Below are 14,405 nucleotides of genomic sequence, written 5' to 3' on the forward strand. Positions count from 1 at the left end.
AAGGAAAGTTGAACATTCTGAGTCAAGGCAAATAAATGTTTGAATACATATATTTAGAACTTTATAAATAAAGTGCCCAACCATAGCTTAGAGTGTCACAGAAAATAAGACTTACTTACCCCAGGACACTCATCTACATGTTTGTAGAAAGCCAAACCAGTACTGAAACGAGAATCAGTAGAGGAAATGGTAAATATAAGAGTATATCGTCGATCTGAAAAGGGAGGTAAGAGATGAATCTCTACGACCGATAACAGAGAACCTTATGAAATAGACCCCGTAGAAGGAGATCACTGCATTCAATAGGCAATACTCTCCTCACATCCCTCTGACATTCACTGCACGCTGAGAGGAAAACCGGGCTCCAACTTGCTGCGGAGCGCATATCAACGTAGAATCTAGCACAAACTTACTTCACCACCTCCCTTGGAGGCAAAGTTTGTAAAACTGATTTGTGGGTGTGGTGAGGGGTGTATTTATAGGCATTTTAAGGTTTGGGAAACTTTGCCCCTCCTGGTAGGAATGTATATCCCATACGTCACTAGCTCATGGACTCTTGTTAATTACATGAAAGAAACTAAAGTTACTATTAAATTTAAAAAAACTAACACTTCTTTAAAAATACAAATAAACTAAGTATAAATTAAAGGGACAGTCTAATCAACATTCTGGAGTAGACTGTCCCTTTAAGCTACAATTACAGAAAATAAAAAATCTAAGATTACATAAAATAAAAAAGAAAATTACCAAATTTTAAAAAATTATACCTAATCCCTATGAAACTAAAAAAGCCCCCCAAAATAAAAACACCCCCTACTCTAATAAACTACCAGTAGCCCTTAAAAGGGCTTTTTCAGGGAATTGCCCCAAGATAATCAGTTCTTTTACAACAAAATACACAAAGCCCCCCTAACAGTAAAACCCCCCAAATAAAATAACCTAACACTAAAAACCCTAAACTACCCATTGCCCTGAAAAGGGCATTTGTTGGGCATTGCCTTAAAAGGGCATTTAGCTCTTTTACTGCCCACCCTATCTAAATAAAATAAACCCCCCCCCCAAAAAAAACCTTAAAAAACCCTAAGTCTAAGCCCCAGGTTGCTACTCACCATTTCTGAAGTCCGGTGGAGAAGGTCCTGTTCCAGGCGGTGAAGTCTTCTTCCATGCGGCGACCTCTTCTTTCTTCTTCCTGGAACATCCTTTGCGGAGCCTAAGACTGAAGAGCGCGGAGCTGAAGACCGGTGACCCTGGAACTGAAGACCGGCGACCACGGAGCCATGGAACGCGTAGGATCCTCTTCGTGCGATCGTCGCCGCACACTGGATAGAGAATTCAAGGGACGCAATTAAAAATGGTGTCCCTTGAATTCCTATTGGCTGATTTGATTCTTCAAATTTAAATCAGCCAATAGGACGAAAGCTACTCAAATCCTATTGGCTGTTCCAATCAGCCAATAGGATGAGAGCTACTGAAATTCTATTGGCTATTCAAATCAGCCAATAAAATGTCAGTAGCTCTCATCCTATTGGCTGATTTGAACAGCCAATAAGATTTGAGTAGCTTTCATCCTATTGGCTGATTTGAATTTGAAGAATCAAATCAGCCAATAGGAATTCAAGAGACACCATTTTTAATCGCGTCCCTTGAATTCTCTATCCAGTGTGCGGCGAAGATCGTACAAAGAGAATGCTCCATGGCTCCGCGATCACCGGTCTTCAGTTCCAGGGTCGCTGGTCTTCAGCTCCGCGGTCTTCAGCTCTGCGCTCTTCAGTCTTCCGCTCTGCGAAGGATGTTCCAGGAAGAAGAAAGAAGAGGTCGCCGTTTGGAAGAAGACTTCACCGCCTGGAACAGGACCTTCTCCATCGGACTTCAGGAACGGTGAGTAGCAACCTGGGGCTTAGACTTAGGGGTTTTTTTAATTTTTTTTTTTGTTTTTTTTTTAATTTTATTTAGATAGTGTGGGCAGTAAAAGAGCTAAATGCCCTTTTAAGAGCAATGCCTAACAAATGCCCTTTTCAGGGCAATGAGTGGTTTAGGGTTTTTAGTGTTAGGTTATTTTATTTGGGGGGTTTGATGGGTGGGGGGTTTTACTGTTAGGGTGGGGCTTTGTGTATTTTGTTGTAAAAGAGCTGAACTTGGAGGGGATTCTTTATTTTCATAGGGATTAGGTATAATTTTTAAAAATTTGGTCATTTTATTTTTTATTTTATGTAATCTTAGATTTTTTTATTTTCTGTAATTGTAGCTTAAAGGTACAGTCTAATCCAGAATTTTGATTAGACTGTCCCTTTCATTTATACTTAGTTTATTTGTATTTTTAAAGTAGTGTTAGGTTTTTTTAATTTAATTGTAACTTTAGTATTTTGTAAATTAGGTAATTTGGGTTCATTTAGGGGGTGTTAGGTTAGGGGGGTTAGGTTAGGGGTTAGGTTTATTGCTTTGTGGGTTATTGGCGGATTAGGGTTTAATAGTTTTAATAGATAGTTTGCATTGTGGGTTAATGGCGGATTAAGGGTTAATAGCTTTAATAGGTAGTTTGCGATGTTGGGGTTGGCGGATTTAGGGGTTAATAATTTAGTTATTACTTGCTATGTGGGTTTGATGGCGGATATAGGGGTTAGTAGTTTAATTAGGCTTATTGCGTTGTGATGGGTTGTCGGTCTAGGGGTTAATACATTTATTATTAGTAGTGAGAGGGGGGGATTGTGGATATAGGGGTTTTTACGTGTCGGGCTTATTTTTGGGAGGTGTGTTAGACTATTACGGGAGATTTGATATTTTCTTTACTTTTCTTAGGCGCCGGCAGTTTCTAAAGTGCCGTAAGTCACTGGCGGCTCCAGAAATTTGTATTTACGCTCATTTCTGGACATCGCTAGTTTATCCGACTTACGGCACTTTATGAACTGCCAGCAGGGTTTATGTAATACCCCGATGTGCGGGGAGAAATTATCGACGGCGCGGGTTGCAGCGCTTGCGCTGAAGCCTGCGCCGTATATGTAATCGCGCCCCAGTTGTTCAAATTAGTAGCTGTACGGATTAATTAGTTAAGGGATTTTTGTGATAAGGTGTTTTGACAAGCTAGTGGTTTATAAGCTTAGCAGATCTTGTGCTGAAGATATTGCAGATGTTATATGTGATGGGGTTTCACAGGGAATGTGGACAATATCCCCAATTACATTAGATACACACATGCATGTGCAGACTTACACATCTGAAGTAAAAATTAAATAAATACTTTATACGCCTCTTGCTTTTGTGTAAAAACTTGTACTTGTCCCACAGTTCCTAAAAAAGGCCAAAAAGTAAATTCTGTAACCTGCAAATGCCTCAAATCAAATAGCTAGTTTATGAAAATTTGCAGCAATTTAAAAACCTAGGTTACAGATCATTTGAGTGTCAGGAAAACTATTTTTAAACAAAAGCAAGATGTGTTTACTGTCCCTTTAAGGGTGGAAAAAAGCACCAATGGATACGTTTGGTAAATTGGAGTCTATAACCCTTTGTGGATAAAACCATTATGTACTAAACTATTTCTTTAAACACATTTCTGCTGCTGCAAATGAACACTTTGATCATTACATATAAACTCTCAAACTTGTGTTTAAATGAAGCTTTCTTATGTCTCTGTTTAACAGGAGCACTGTTTGCATGCATTGCCTGTTTGGAAGCTTTAACAGGAAACATCACAATTGCCGTTTATAATGGCATCTATGCAGCCACTGTTTTATGGTTTACTGGCTTTTCTTTCCTGTTGTCAGCCGGACTCTCCCTACTGCCGTTCGGTGTTGTGTGGTAAGTACATGATGTCATTATTATTATTATCATTTATTTGTATAGCGCCGCCAAATTCTGTAGCGCTGGGTACAATGATAGGGGTATACAATTATTATTATCAATGACTATTGTAATAATATTATCAATGACTATAATAATTATTATACAATGACAAAGATTTGTGATACAATACAAAACATAACAAAACTAAACAAATCTAGCACAGGAGGAAGAGGGCCCTGCTCCGGAGAGTTCACAGTCTATAGGTTTAGGGTGCAGAGACATAAGGTTGGGGTATTATGTTTAATCAAATATTTAACAGTGCTTCTTGGTGTGTTGCATTCACTAAGAGTTGACAAGCCCAGTAATAGCATTCACTAAAGCCTTTGAGGGATATTTATCAAGCCGTCAACCGCAAATACACTGGAATTCCGCAGCGTAATTGTGGCAAGCTTGATTTGACCCATTTATCAAAGCCTACAGACCGGCAAAAGTTGAAATTTGTGACGTAACATACGATCGATGCTTACGTCATTACAGATGTTCCGAATACAAATTCGGCACTATCTGACAACTTTTGCCATTTATCAAACTTCTAACCGGTACACTCACCACTATTCCGGCCCAGCGTACCTGGTTTTCAGCGGATGCCATAGAAATCAATGGGAGTCTGAAAGCAGCGAAAGCTTATGTTCGATGCTGCCCGATATCCCATTGATTTCTATGTTAGAAAACAAATTATGTTTACACCTAACATAACCCCCGAGTCTAAACACCCCTAATCTGCCGCCCCCGACATCACCGCCACCTACATAATGTTATTAACCCCTATTCCCCCGCTCCCGGAGCCCCACGCAACTAACTAAAAGTATTAACCCCTATTCCGCCGCACCCAGACCTCGCTGCAACTAAATAAATATATTAACCCCTATCCCGCCACTCCTGGACCCCGCCGTAACTAAATAAATATAATAACCCCTATCCCGCCACTCCCGGAGCCCACCGCAACTGTAATAAAATTATTAACCCCTAAACCGCCAGCCCCCAAATCACCATAAACTAAATTAAGCTATTAACCCCTAAACCTAACAAGCCGCTAACTTTACATTACATATTAACTCATCCCTATCTTATAATAAATTAAAACTTAGCTTTAGAATGAAAATAAACTATATTAAACTACTAACCTACCCTAACTATTATCCTATAATTCCATTAAACTATATTAAATTATTAATTAACCTACCCTAACTATTATACTAAAATTACATTAAACTAAAAATACACTAAGTTGCACAAAATAAAAAAAGAAATTATCAAATATTTAAACTAATTACACCTAATCTAATAGCCCTATCAAAATAAAAAAGCCCCCCCCCCTAAAATAAAAAAAAAACCCTAGCCTACAATAAACTACCAATGGCCCTTAAAAGGGCCTTTTGTCGGGCATTGCCCCAAAGAAATCAGCTCTTTTACCTGTTAAAAAAAAAAATACAAATACCCCCCAACAGTAAAACCCACACAACCAACACCCCCAAATAAAAACCTATTTAAAAAACCTACGCTCCCCATTGCCCTGAAAAGGGCATTTGTATGGGCATTGCGCTTAAAAGGGCATTCAGCTCTTTTACTTCCCAAAGTCCCTAACCTAAAATTAAAACCCACCCAATAAACCCTTCAAAAAAACCTAACACTAACCACCGACGATCCACTTACAGTTTTCGAAGACCGGACATCCATCCTCATCCAAGCGGCAGAAGTCCTCAGCAAAGCCGGCAGAAGTCTTCATCCAAGCGGGCAGAAGTCTTCATCCAGACGGCATCTTCTATCTTCATCCATCCGGCGCAGAGCGGCTCCATCTTCAAGACATCTGGCACGGAGCATCCTCTTCTTACGACGTCTCTTGAAGAATGAAGTTTCCTTTAAATAACGTCATCCAAGATGGCGTCCCTTGAATTCCAATTGGCTGATAGAATTCTATCAGCCAATCGGAATTAAAGGGGAAAAAATCCTATTGGCTGTTGCAATCAGCCAATAGGATTGAGCTTGCATTCTATTTGCTAATCCAATCAGCCAATAGGATTGAGCTTGCATTCTATTTGCTAATCCAATCAGCCAATAGGATTGAGCTTGCATTCTATTTGCTAATCCAATCAGCCAATAGGATTGAGCTTGCATTCTATTGGCTGATCCAATCAGCCAATAGGATTGAGCTTGCCTTCTATTTGCTATTCCAATCAGCCATTAGAATGCAAGCTCAATCCTATTGGCTGATTGGATCAGCCAATAGGATGAAAGCTCAATCCTATTGGCTGATTGCAACAGCCAATAGTATTTTTTCCCAATTAATTCCGATTGGCTGATAGAATTTTATCAGCCAATCGGAATTCAAGGGACGCCATCTTGGATGACGTCATTTAAAGGAAACTTCATTCTTCAAGAGATGTCGTAACAAGAGGATGCTCCGCTCCGGATGTCTTGAAGATGGAGCCACTCCACGCCGGATGGATGAAGATAGAAGATGTCGTCTCGATGAAGACTTCTGCCGCTTGGATGAGGATGGATGTCCGGTCTTCGAAAACTGAAAGTGGATCGTCGGTGGTTAGTGTTAGGTTTTTTTAAGGGTTTATTGGGTGGGTTTTAATTTTAGGTTAGGGACTTTGGGCAGTAAAAGAGCTGAATGCCCTTTTAAGGGAAATGCCCATACAAATGCCCTTTTCAGGGCAATGGGGGGCGTAGTTTTTTTTTATAGGTTTTTATTTGGGGGTGTTGGTTGTGTGGATGGTGGGTTTTACTGTTGGGGAGTATTTGTATTTTTTTTAACAGGTAAAAGAGCTGATTTCTTTGGGACAATGCCCCGCAAAAGGCCCTTTTAAGGGCTATTGGTAGTTTATTGTAGGCTAGGGTTTTTTTATTTTGGGGGCGGCTTTTTTATTTTGATAGGGCTATTAGATTAGGTGTAATTCGTTTAAATATTTGATAATTTCTTTTTTATTTTGTGTAACTTAGTTGTTATTTTACTTAGTAATTTTTAATAGTAGATTTAAATAACTTTAATAGGGTTAGATTTTTAAATATGAAATATAGTTAATTTAATTGTTAACTTAATGTAGTTTTAGTATAATAGTTAGGGTAGGTTAATTAATATATAGTTTAATGTAATTTTAGTATAATAGTTAGGGTAGGTTAATTAATAGTTTAATATAGTTTAATGTAATTTTAGTTTAATAGTTAGGGTAGGTTAATTAATAGTTTAATATAGTTTAATGTAATTGTAGTATAATAGTTAGGGTAGGTTAATTAATAGTTTAATATAATTTATTTTAATTCTAAAGGTAAGTTTTAATATATTATAAGATAGGGATGAGTTAATATTTAATGTAAAGTTAGCGGGTTGTTAGTTTTAGGGGTTAATAGCTTAATTTAGTTTATGGCGATGTGGGGGGCTGGCGGTTTAGGGGTTAATAGGTTTAGTAAGTGGTAGTGATGTGGGAGGCCAGGGGTTTAGGGGTTAATACATTTATTTAGTTTCGGTGGGGTCCGGGAGCGGAGGGATAGGGGTTAATAACTTTATTAGAGATGTGGTGGACTCCAGGAGCGGATGGATAGGGGTTAATAACTTTATTAGTGTTGTGGTGGGCTCCGGGAGCTGAGGGATAGGGGTTAAACATTTTAGTATAGTGGCGGTGTTTAGTAACAGCGTATAAATAAAGTTGGGGAAAGCCGAATAGCAGCGAGATCGATGACTGTTAGTTAACAGTCCGCTGCTCATCGCCCCGTACTTGGTGCGCAGCTTTTTGCCTGCTTTTTTTTATAAATATAGAGATCGTATTCAGGTCCGCGGCCATAATGTTAGGCGATGTTAAGCGAGCGTATTGGTGCCGGCGAATGCAGCATAGTTGACGGCTTGATAATTCGGCCTCTTTTTCTCTTTATAACAAATTTCTCGGAGAATTCTTTAACGTTCTCAGTATGTTTCACATAGTGACTCTAGCCTTCACAGTGCCCCTCTCATGCTGTAATTAAAGGGATAGGGGTCGATGTATCATGGTCCAAATGGGGCCAAATACCCCTGTTTACGAGCGAGCCTTTAGGCACGCCGGAAACAGGAGTTAAGAAGCAGCTGTGATAAGACCGCTGCTCCTTAACTTGTCCGCCGCCTCTGAGACTGCGGTCATCAATCCGCCCAATTGTATACGATTGGGTTGATTGACACCCCCTGCTAGCGTATGCTGTCAGCATTTAGCGATGTCTGGCGGACATGATACGCTACAGCGTATCATGTCTGCCAGACATTGATAAATCAGCCCCATAGTGTACTATAAAATTGTTTTACCCTCAATGTGTTTCCACATACCAGCTACAGAGCACAAACTGTAAGGGGACATCAATCCTTTATGTTTGTTTTTGTATTTAAAATAGACAGGGTTTGCTCTCTCTTTTTCGTATCACTTTCTATACACACAAAAGCTTCCTTATATCCGTCTGTATACACAAAGCCAAATACTTGGAAAATTTACATTTTAGTACCTACTGTATCTCTCCCACTCCCACTGGGAGTGTGTGATAGATGTCAGTTTCAACAGGCAAAAACAGCTAGTTTAAAGGACAACATATAGGTGAATGAGCTATATGTACACAATTTAATATACACCAGTCGGTTAAATGAATCATTAATGAGGAACATTTTACAGTATACTGTTTAGTTTGTTACAGCATTTTAATATTAAACAAACTCCTGTTTGTTCTTATGCAGTCATCTCCTGCAATGGGTTAAACATGTGGTTAAAGTAGTGTGCCAGACACTGACCCTTATCTTAGATCAATCACACACCCATCTGCTTAACTTATATATCTTATCTATCCTAAGCAGATGGGTGGGTGATTGGCGCATAACTACATACGGCGATGCTTAATTTGTTTAACCCCTTTGTAGATGATTTAATAAAACAGAGCATTTTATTAATAGTAAGATATAATAGAAACAATCTACTACTGTAATACCATTGAAATGATGTTTCTATCCAATCCATTTTAGCAGCTAAAATAGTGATATTAATTGTAATTAGTTACAGAGACACATGGGTTAAACAACATTTTTAAAGCAGTTAACTATAATATTCCCATATTATTATGACCAATGGAAATCGCATAAGATGTAATTACACGTTTTCATCATGAGAGCTTTTATTAGCCAGTGTTTAGCAGAATAACACAAGTACTCACTAGAGTTTGCTTTCTATGCACATTCCACCTCTTCCCTCTAAATCACTAAACACTCATTGGTTCTGTACATCTCTCATCATTGGATGCAACAGCTGGTACATTGCAAAAGCCTTAAACATTTGTATCTCTCTTAACAGGCAAGTTGATCTAAAGAACAAATGTATTTTGTTCTCTTGGTATTCTTTGTTGAATAGCAATCTAAGGCTCAGAAGTAGCAATGCACTGCTGGGAGCCATCTGGTGATTGGTGGCTACACACAAATGCCTCTTGTCATTGGCTCACCAGCTAGGTCCCATTAATGCATTGTTGCGCAAGAGCTGAGTTTAACTATGTGTTTTACTACTTTGTAAGGGTTAAACACATACCGCTAGATTTAGAGTTCTGCGGCCAAAGGGGTGCGTTAGCTACGCATGCTTTTTTCCCCCCGCACCTTTTAAATACCGCTGGTATTTAGAGTTCACAGAAGGGCTGCGTTAGGCTCCAAAAAGGGAGCGTAGAGCATAATTTACCACCACTGCAACTGGTGCTTACGGACGCGGCCAGCTTCAAAAACGTGCTCGTGCACGATTCCCCCATAGGAAACAATGGGGCAGTTTGAGCTGAAAAAAAACCTAACACCTGCAAAAAAGCAGCGTTCAGCTCCTAACGCAGCCCCATTGTTTCCTATGGGAAAACACTTCCTAAGTCTGCACCTAACACCCTAATATGTACCCTGAGTCTAAACACCCCTAACCTTACACTTATTAACCCCTAATCTGCCACCCCCGCTATCGCTGACCCCTGCATATTTTTTTTTTAACCCCTAATCTGCCGCTCCATACACCGCCGCCACCTACGTTATCCCTATGTACCCCTAATCTGCTGCCCCTAACACCGCCGACCCCTACATTATATTTATTAACCCCTAATCTGCCGCCCCCAACGTCGCCGCCACCTACCTACACTTATTAAACCCTAATCTGCCGACCGGACCTCATTGCTACTATAATAAAGTTATTAACCCCTAATCCGCCTCAATAACCCTATAATAAATAGTATTAACCCATAATCTGCCCTCCCTAACATCACCGACACCTAACTTCAAGTATTAACCCCTAATCTGCCGACCGGACCTCACCACTACTCTATTAAATTTATTAACCCCTAAAGCTAAGTCTAACACTAACACCCCCCTAAGTTAAATATAATTTTTATCTAACGAAATAAATTAACTCTTATTAAATAAATTATTCCTATTTAAAGCTAAATACTTACCTGTAAAATAAACCATAATATAGCTATAAATAATAATTATATTGTAGCTATTTTAGGATTTATATTTATTTTACAGGTAACTTTGTATTTATTTTAACCAGGTGCAATAGCTATTAAATAGTTAATAACTATTTAATAGCTACCTAGTTAAAATAATTACAAAATTACCTGTAAAATAAATCCTAACCTAAGTTACAATTAAACCTAACACTACACTATCAATAAATAAATTAAATACAAATACCTACAATTAAATACAATTAAATAAACTAACTAAAGTACAAAAAATAAAAAAAGAACTGTTACAAAAAATAAAAAAATAATTTACAAACATTAGAAAAATATTACAACAATTTTAAGCTAATTACACCTACTCTAAGCCCCCTAATAAAATAACAAAGCCCCCCAAAATAAAAAAATGCCCTACCCTATTCTAAAATACAAATAGAAAAGCTTTTATCTTACCAGCCCTTAAAAGGGCCTTTTGCGTCCAGAGGAGGCTCCGAAGTCTTCATCCAAGCCCAAGCGGGGGCTGAAGAGGTGCATCATCGGGCTGAAGAGGTCCATCATCGGGCTGAAGAGGTCCATCATCGGGCTGAAGAGGTCCATCATCCGGCTGAAGTCTTCTATCAAGCAGCATCTTCAATCTTCTTTCTTCCGGATCCATCTTCATCCCGCCGACGCGGAACATCCATCCTGGCCGACGACTTCCCGACGAATGACGGTTCCTTTAAATGACGTCATCCAATATGGCGTCCCTCGAATTCCGATTGGCTGATAGGATTCTATCAGCCAATCGGAATTAAGGTAGGAAAATTTTGATTGGCTGATGGAATCAGCCAATCAGATTGAGCTCGCATTCTATTGGCTGTTCCAATAGAATTTTCCGGAAGAAAGAAGATTGAAGATGCCGCTTGATAGAAGACTTCAGCCCGATGATGGACCTCTTCAGCCGGATGATGGATCTCTTCAGCCCGATGATGGATCTCTTCAGCCCGATGATGGATCTCTTCAGCCCGATGACGGACCTCTTCAGCCCGATGACGGACCTCTTCAGCCCGATGACGGACCTCTTCAGCCCGATGACGGACCTCTTCAGCCCGATGACGGACCTCTTCAGCCCGATGACGGATCTCTTCAGCCCGATGATGGATCTCTTCAGCCCGATGATGGATCTCTTCAGCCCGATGATGGATCTCTTCAGCCCGATGATGGATCTCTTCAGCCCCCGCTTGGGCTTGGATGAAGACTTCGGAGCCTCCTCTGGGCGGATCGGTGATACCCGGCGTGGTGAAGATAAGGTAGGGAGATCTTCAGGGGCTTAGTGTTAGGTTTATTTAAGGGGGGTTTGGGTTAGATTAGTGGTATGTGGGTGGTGGGTTGTAATGTTGGGGGGGTATTGTATGTTTTTTTTTACAGGCAAAAGAGCAGAATTCTTTGGGGCATGTCCCGCAAAAGGCCCTTTTAAGGGCTGGTAAGGTAAAAGAGATTTTCTATTTGTATTTTAGAATAGGGTAGGGCATTTTTTTATTTTGGGGGGCTTTGTTATTTTATTAGGGCGCTTAGAGTAGGTGTAATTAGCTTAAAATTGTTGTAATATTTTTTTAATGTTTGTAAATTATTTTTTTATTTTTTGTAACTTAGTTCTTTTTTTATTTTTTGTACTTTAGTTAGTTTATTTAATTGTATTTAATTGTAGGTATCTGTATTTAATTTATTTATTGATAGTGTAGTGTTAGGTTTAATTGTAGATAATTGTAGGTATTTTATTTAATTAATTTATTGATAGTGTAGTGTTAGGTTTAATTGTAACTTAGGTTAGGATTTATTTTACAGGTAATTTTGTAATTATTTTAACTAGGTAGCTATTAAATAGTTATTAACTATTTAATAGCTATTGTACCTGTTTAAAATAAATATTAATCCTAAAATAGGTACAATATAATTATAATTTATATTGTAGCTATATTAGGGTTTATTTTACAGGTAAGTATTTAGCTTTAAATAGGAATAATTTATTTAATAAGAGTTAATTTATTTCGTTAGATAAAAATTATATTTAACTTAGGGGGGTGTTCGTGTTAGAGTTATACTTAGCTTTAGGGGTTAATAAATTTAATAGAGTAGCGGTGAGGTCCGGTCGGCAGATTAGGGGTTAATAAGTGTAGGTAGGTGGCGGCGACGTTGGGGGCGGCAGATTAGGGGTTAATAAATATAATATAGGGGTCGGCGGTGTTAGGGGCAGCAGATTAGGGGTACATAGGGATAACGTTGGTTGCGGCGGTGTGCGGTCGACAGATTAGGGGTTAAAAAAATTTAATAGAGTGGCGGCGATGTGGGGGGGCCTCGGTTTAGGGGTACATAGGTAGTTTATGGGTGTTAGTGTACTTTAGAGCACAGTAGTTAAGAGCTTTATGAACCGGCGTTAGCCCAGAAAGCTCTTAACTCCTGGCTTTTTGCTGCGGCTAGAGTCTTGTCCTTAGATTTCTAACGCTCACTTCAGCCAAGACTCTAAATACCGGCGTTAGAAAGATCCCATTGAAAAGATAGGATACGCAATTGGCGTAAGGGGATCTGCTGTATGGAAAAGTTGTGGCTGCAAAGTGAGCGTTAGACCCTTTCCTGACTGACTCTAAATACCAGCGGGCGGCCAAAACCAGCGTTAGGAGCCCCTAACTGGTTTTGACGGCTAACGCAGAACTCTAAATCTAGCGGATAGTTATAAGCAAGCAATAGTGCAATAATAAAATGCTGTAACACACTAGAATATTTTCATTTAAGCTTTTATGTCTCTTTAACAACTGAACAGCAAAATATCATAAAACAAGATAAATATTGTATGTGCATTTAAAGAGGGATGTAAAGGAAAAAGTATGGGTTCTAGTTCATTAGAGCAGATTTTACCCTAGATAACACATAGGGTCAACCAATGACAAGAGGCGCATATCAGCAGCTAGCTCCCATTAGTACATTGTTGCTCTTGAGTTTACTTAACAAAGGATACCAACAGAACAAAGTATTTGATAATAGAAGTAAATTGGAAGGTTGTTCTATCTAAATCATAAATGTTTACTTTTGACTTTACTGGGCTTTAAAGTCATTTTTAGAACAGCAAATGCACTACTGGAGCCTAGCTGAACACATGTAGTGAGCTATTGACAAGAGGCAATGCGAGCTACTAGTAGTGCATTACAGCTCCTGAGCCTACCTAGGTATGCTTTTTGATAGCAGAAGTAAATTGCTAAGTCTCATAAAAGTTCCTTGTCTTTTGACATCATGAAAGTTTCATTTTGACATCTCAGTTTAATTATTATTGTGCATATGCAGATAATGACTTAATCGTCCTTATAATTATATATATTTGATGCAAGGCTGGAATGTCCCCTTTCTCTTACTCATGCTTTTTATTTCTTTTTAGGCTTGTGCTATGCATTGGTTATCAAGAAAGAGACCATGTTCTCCTTGTTAACGATGATGAAAGGACTGAAGAGGAATCATGAGACACAAATTCACATCTGCTATGCACTTTAGGAAATTAAATCTTGCAAAGTTTGTAGCTATTTGTAGCAATCTCAAATTAAGGGAATACAGATATGCTTAAGATAGCCTGCTGTTTTGGGTATAAATGAGTAGCTTATATCTACTGTAAATGGACTATGAACTAAATAATATATATGTATATTTGAAATATGAAATGTTATGTTAGAATATCAAATGTAACTCTTGAATTTAAATTCAATTTGAATGAAAATAATATCACTTAGAAACCCAGAAGTGGACTGCACTCTCAAACCGGAGTGAGACTACATCCACCGGCAAAACTCCCAGCTCTGGGTGCTTACCTGCACTTATAGTGTAAATGTGTAAATATATTTGTGTGAAATAGAAAGAAAACATAGGAAATTAAAATGAAAAAAAAGCTAATCAGAAATGTTGGAATATGCAGTATAATGTTCTGCAGTTCTACTAGGAGCACAATTTTTGTGCCCAACACTATTACAGATTGCACTGTAATCCTACTAAATCAATTTACATTCCTCTTAGAAAAATAAGGCACAGTCATTTACTCTTCTAATATAATTCTGTGTACTATGGGGTCGATTTATCAAGTTGTGGCGGACAGGGTTCATATATGCGCACCCCTGTCTGCC

General features: G+C 38.7%; 1 protein-coding gene across 1 annotated transcript in view; it reads left to right on the forward strand.

The window, feature by feature from the left end:
• SLC46A3 (solute carrier family 46 member 3) overlaps positions 1-14,021 on the forward strand; it is a 77,304-nt gene extending 63,283 nt beyond the window's left edge. Inside the window, exons 5-6 of the mRNA XM_053708478.1 lie at positions 3,636-3,792; positions 13,673-14,021. Of these exons, the coding sequence (XP_053564453.1) occupies positions 3,636-3,792; positions 13,673-13,754 (239 nt within the window). The 3' untranslated portion in view covers positions 13,755-14,021. The remainder of the gene's footprint in view (positions 1-3,635; positions 3,793-13,672) is intronic.
• The last annotated feature ends 384 nt before the right edge of the window (positions 14,022-14,405 follow it).

Source organism: Bombina bombina, chromosome 3 (genome assembly GCF_027579735.1).
Source record: "Bombina bombina isolate aBomBom1 chromosome 3, aBomBom1.pri, whole genome shotgun sequence".
NCBI lineage: Eukaryota > Metazoa > Chordata > Amphibia > Anura > Bombinatoridae > Bombina > Bombina bombina.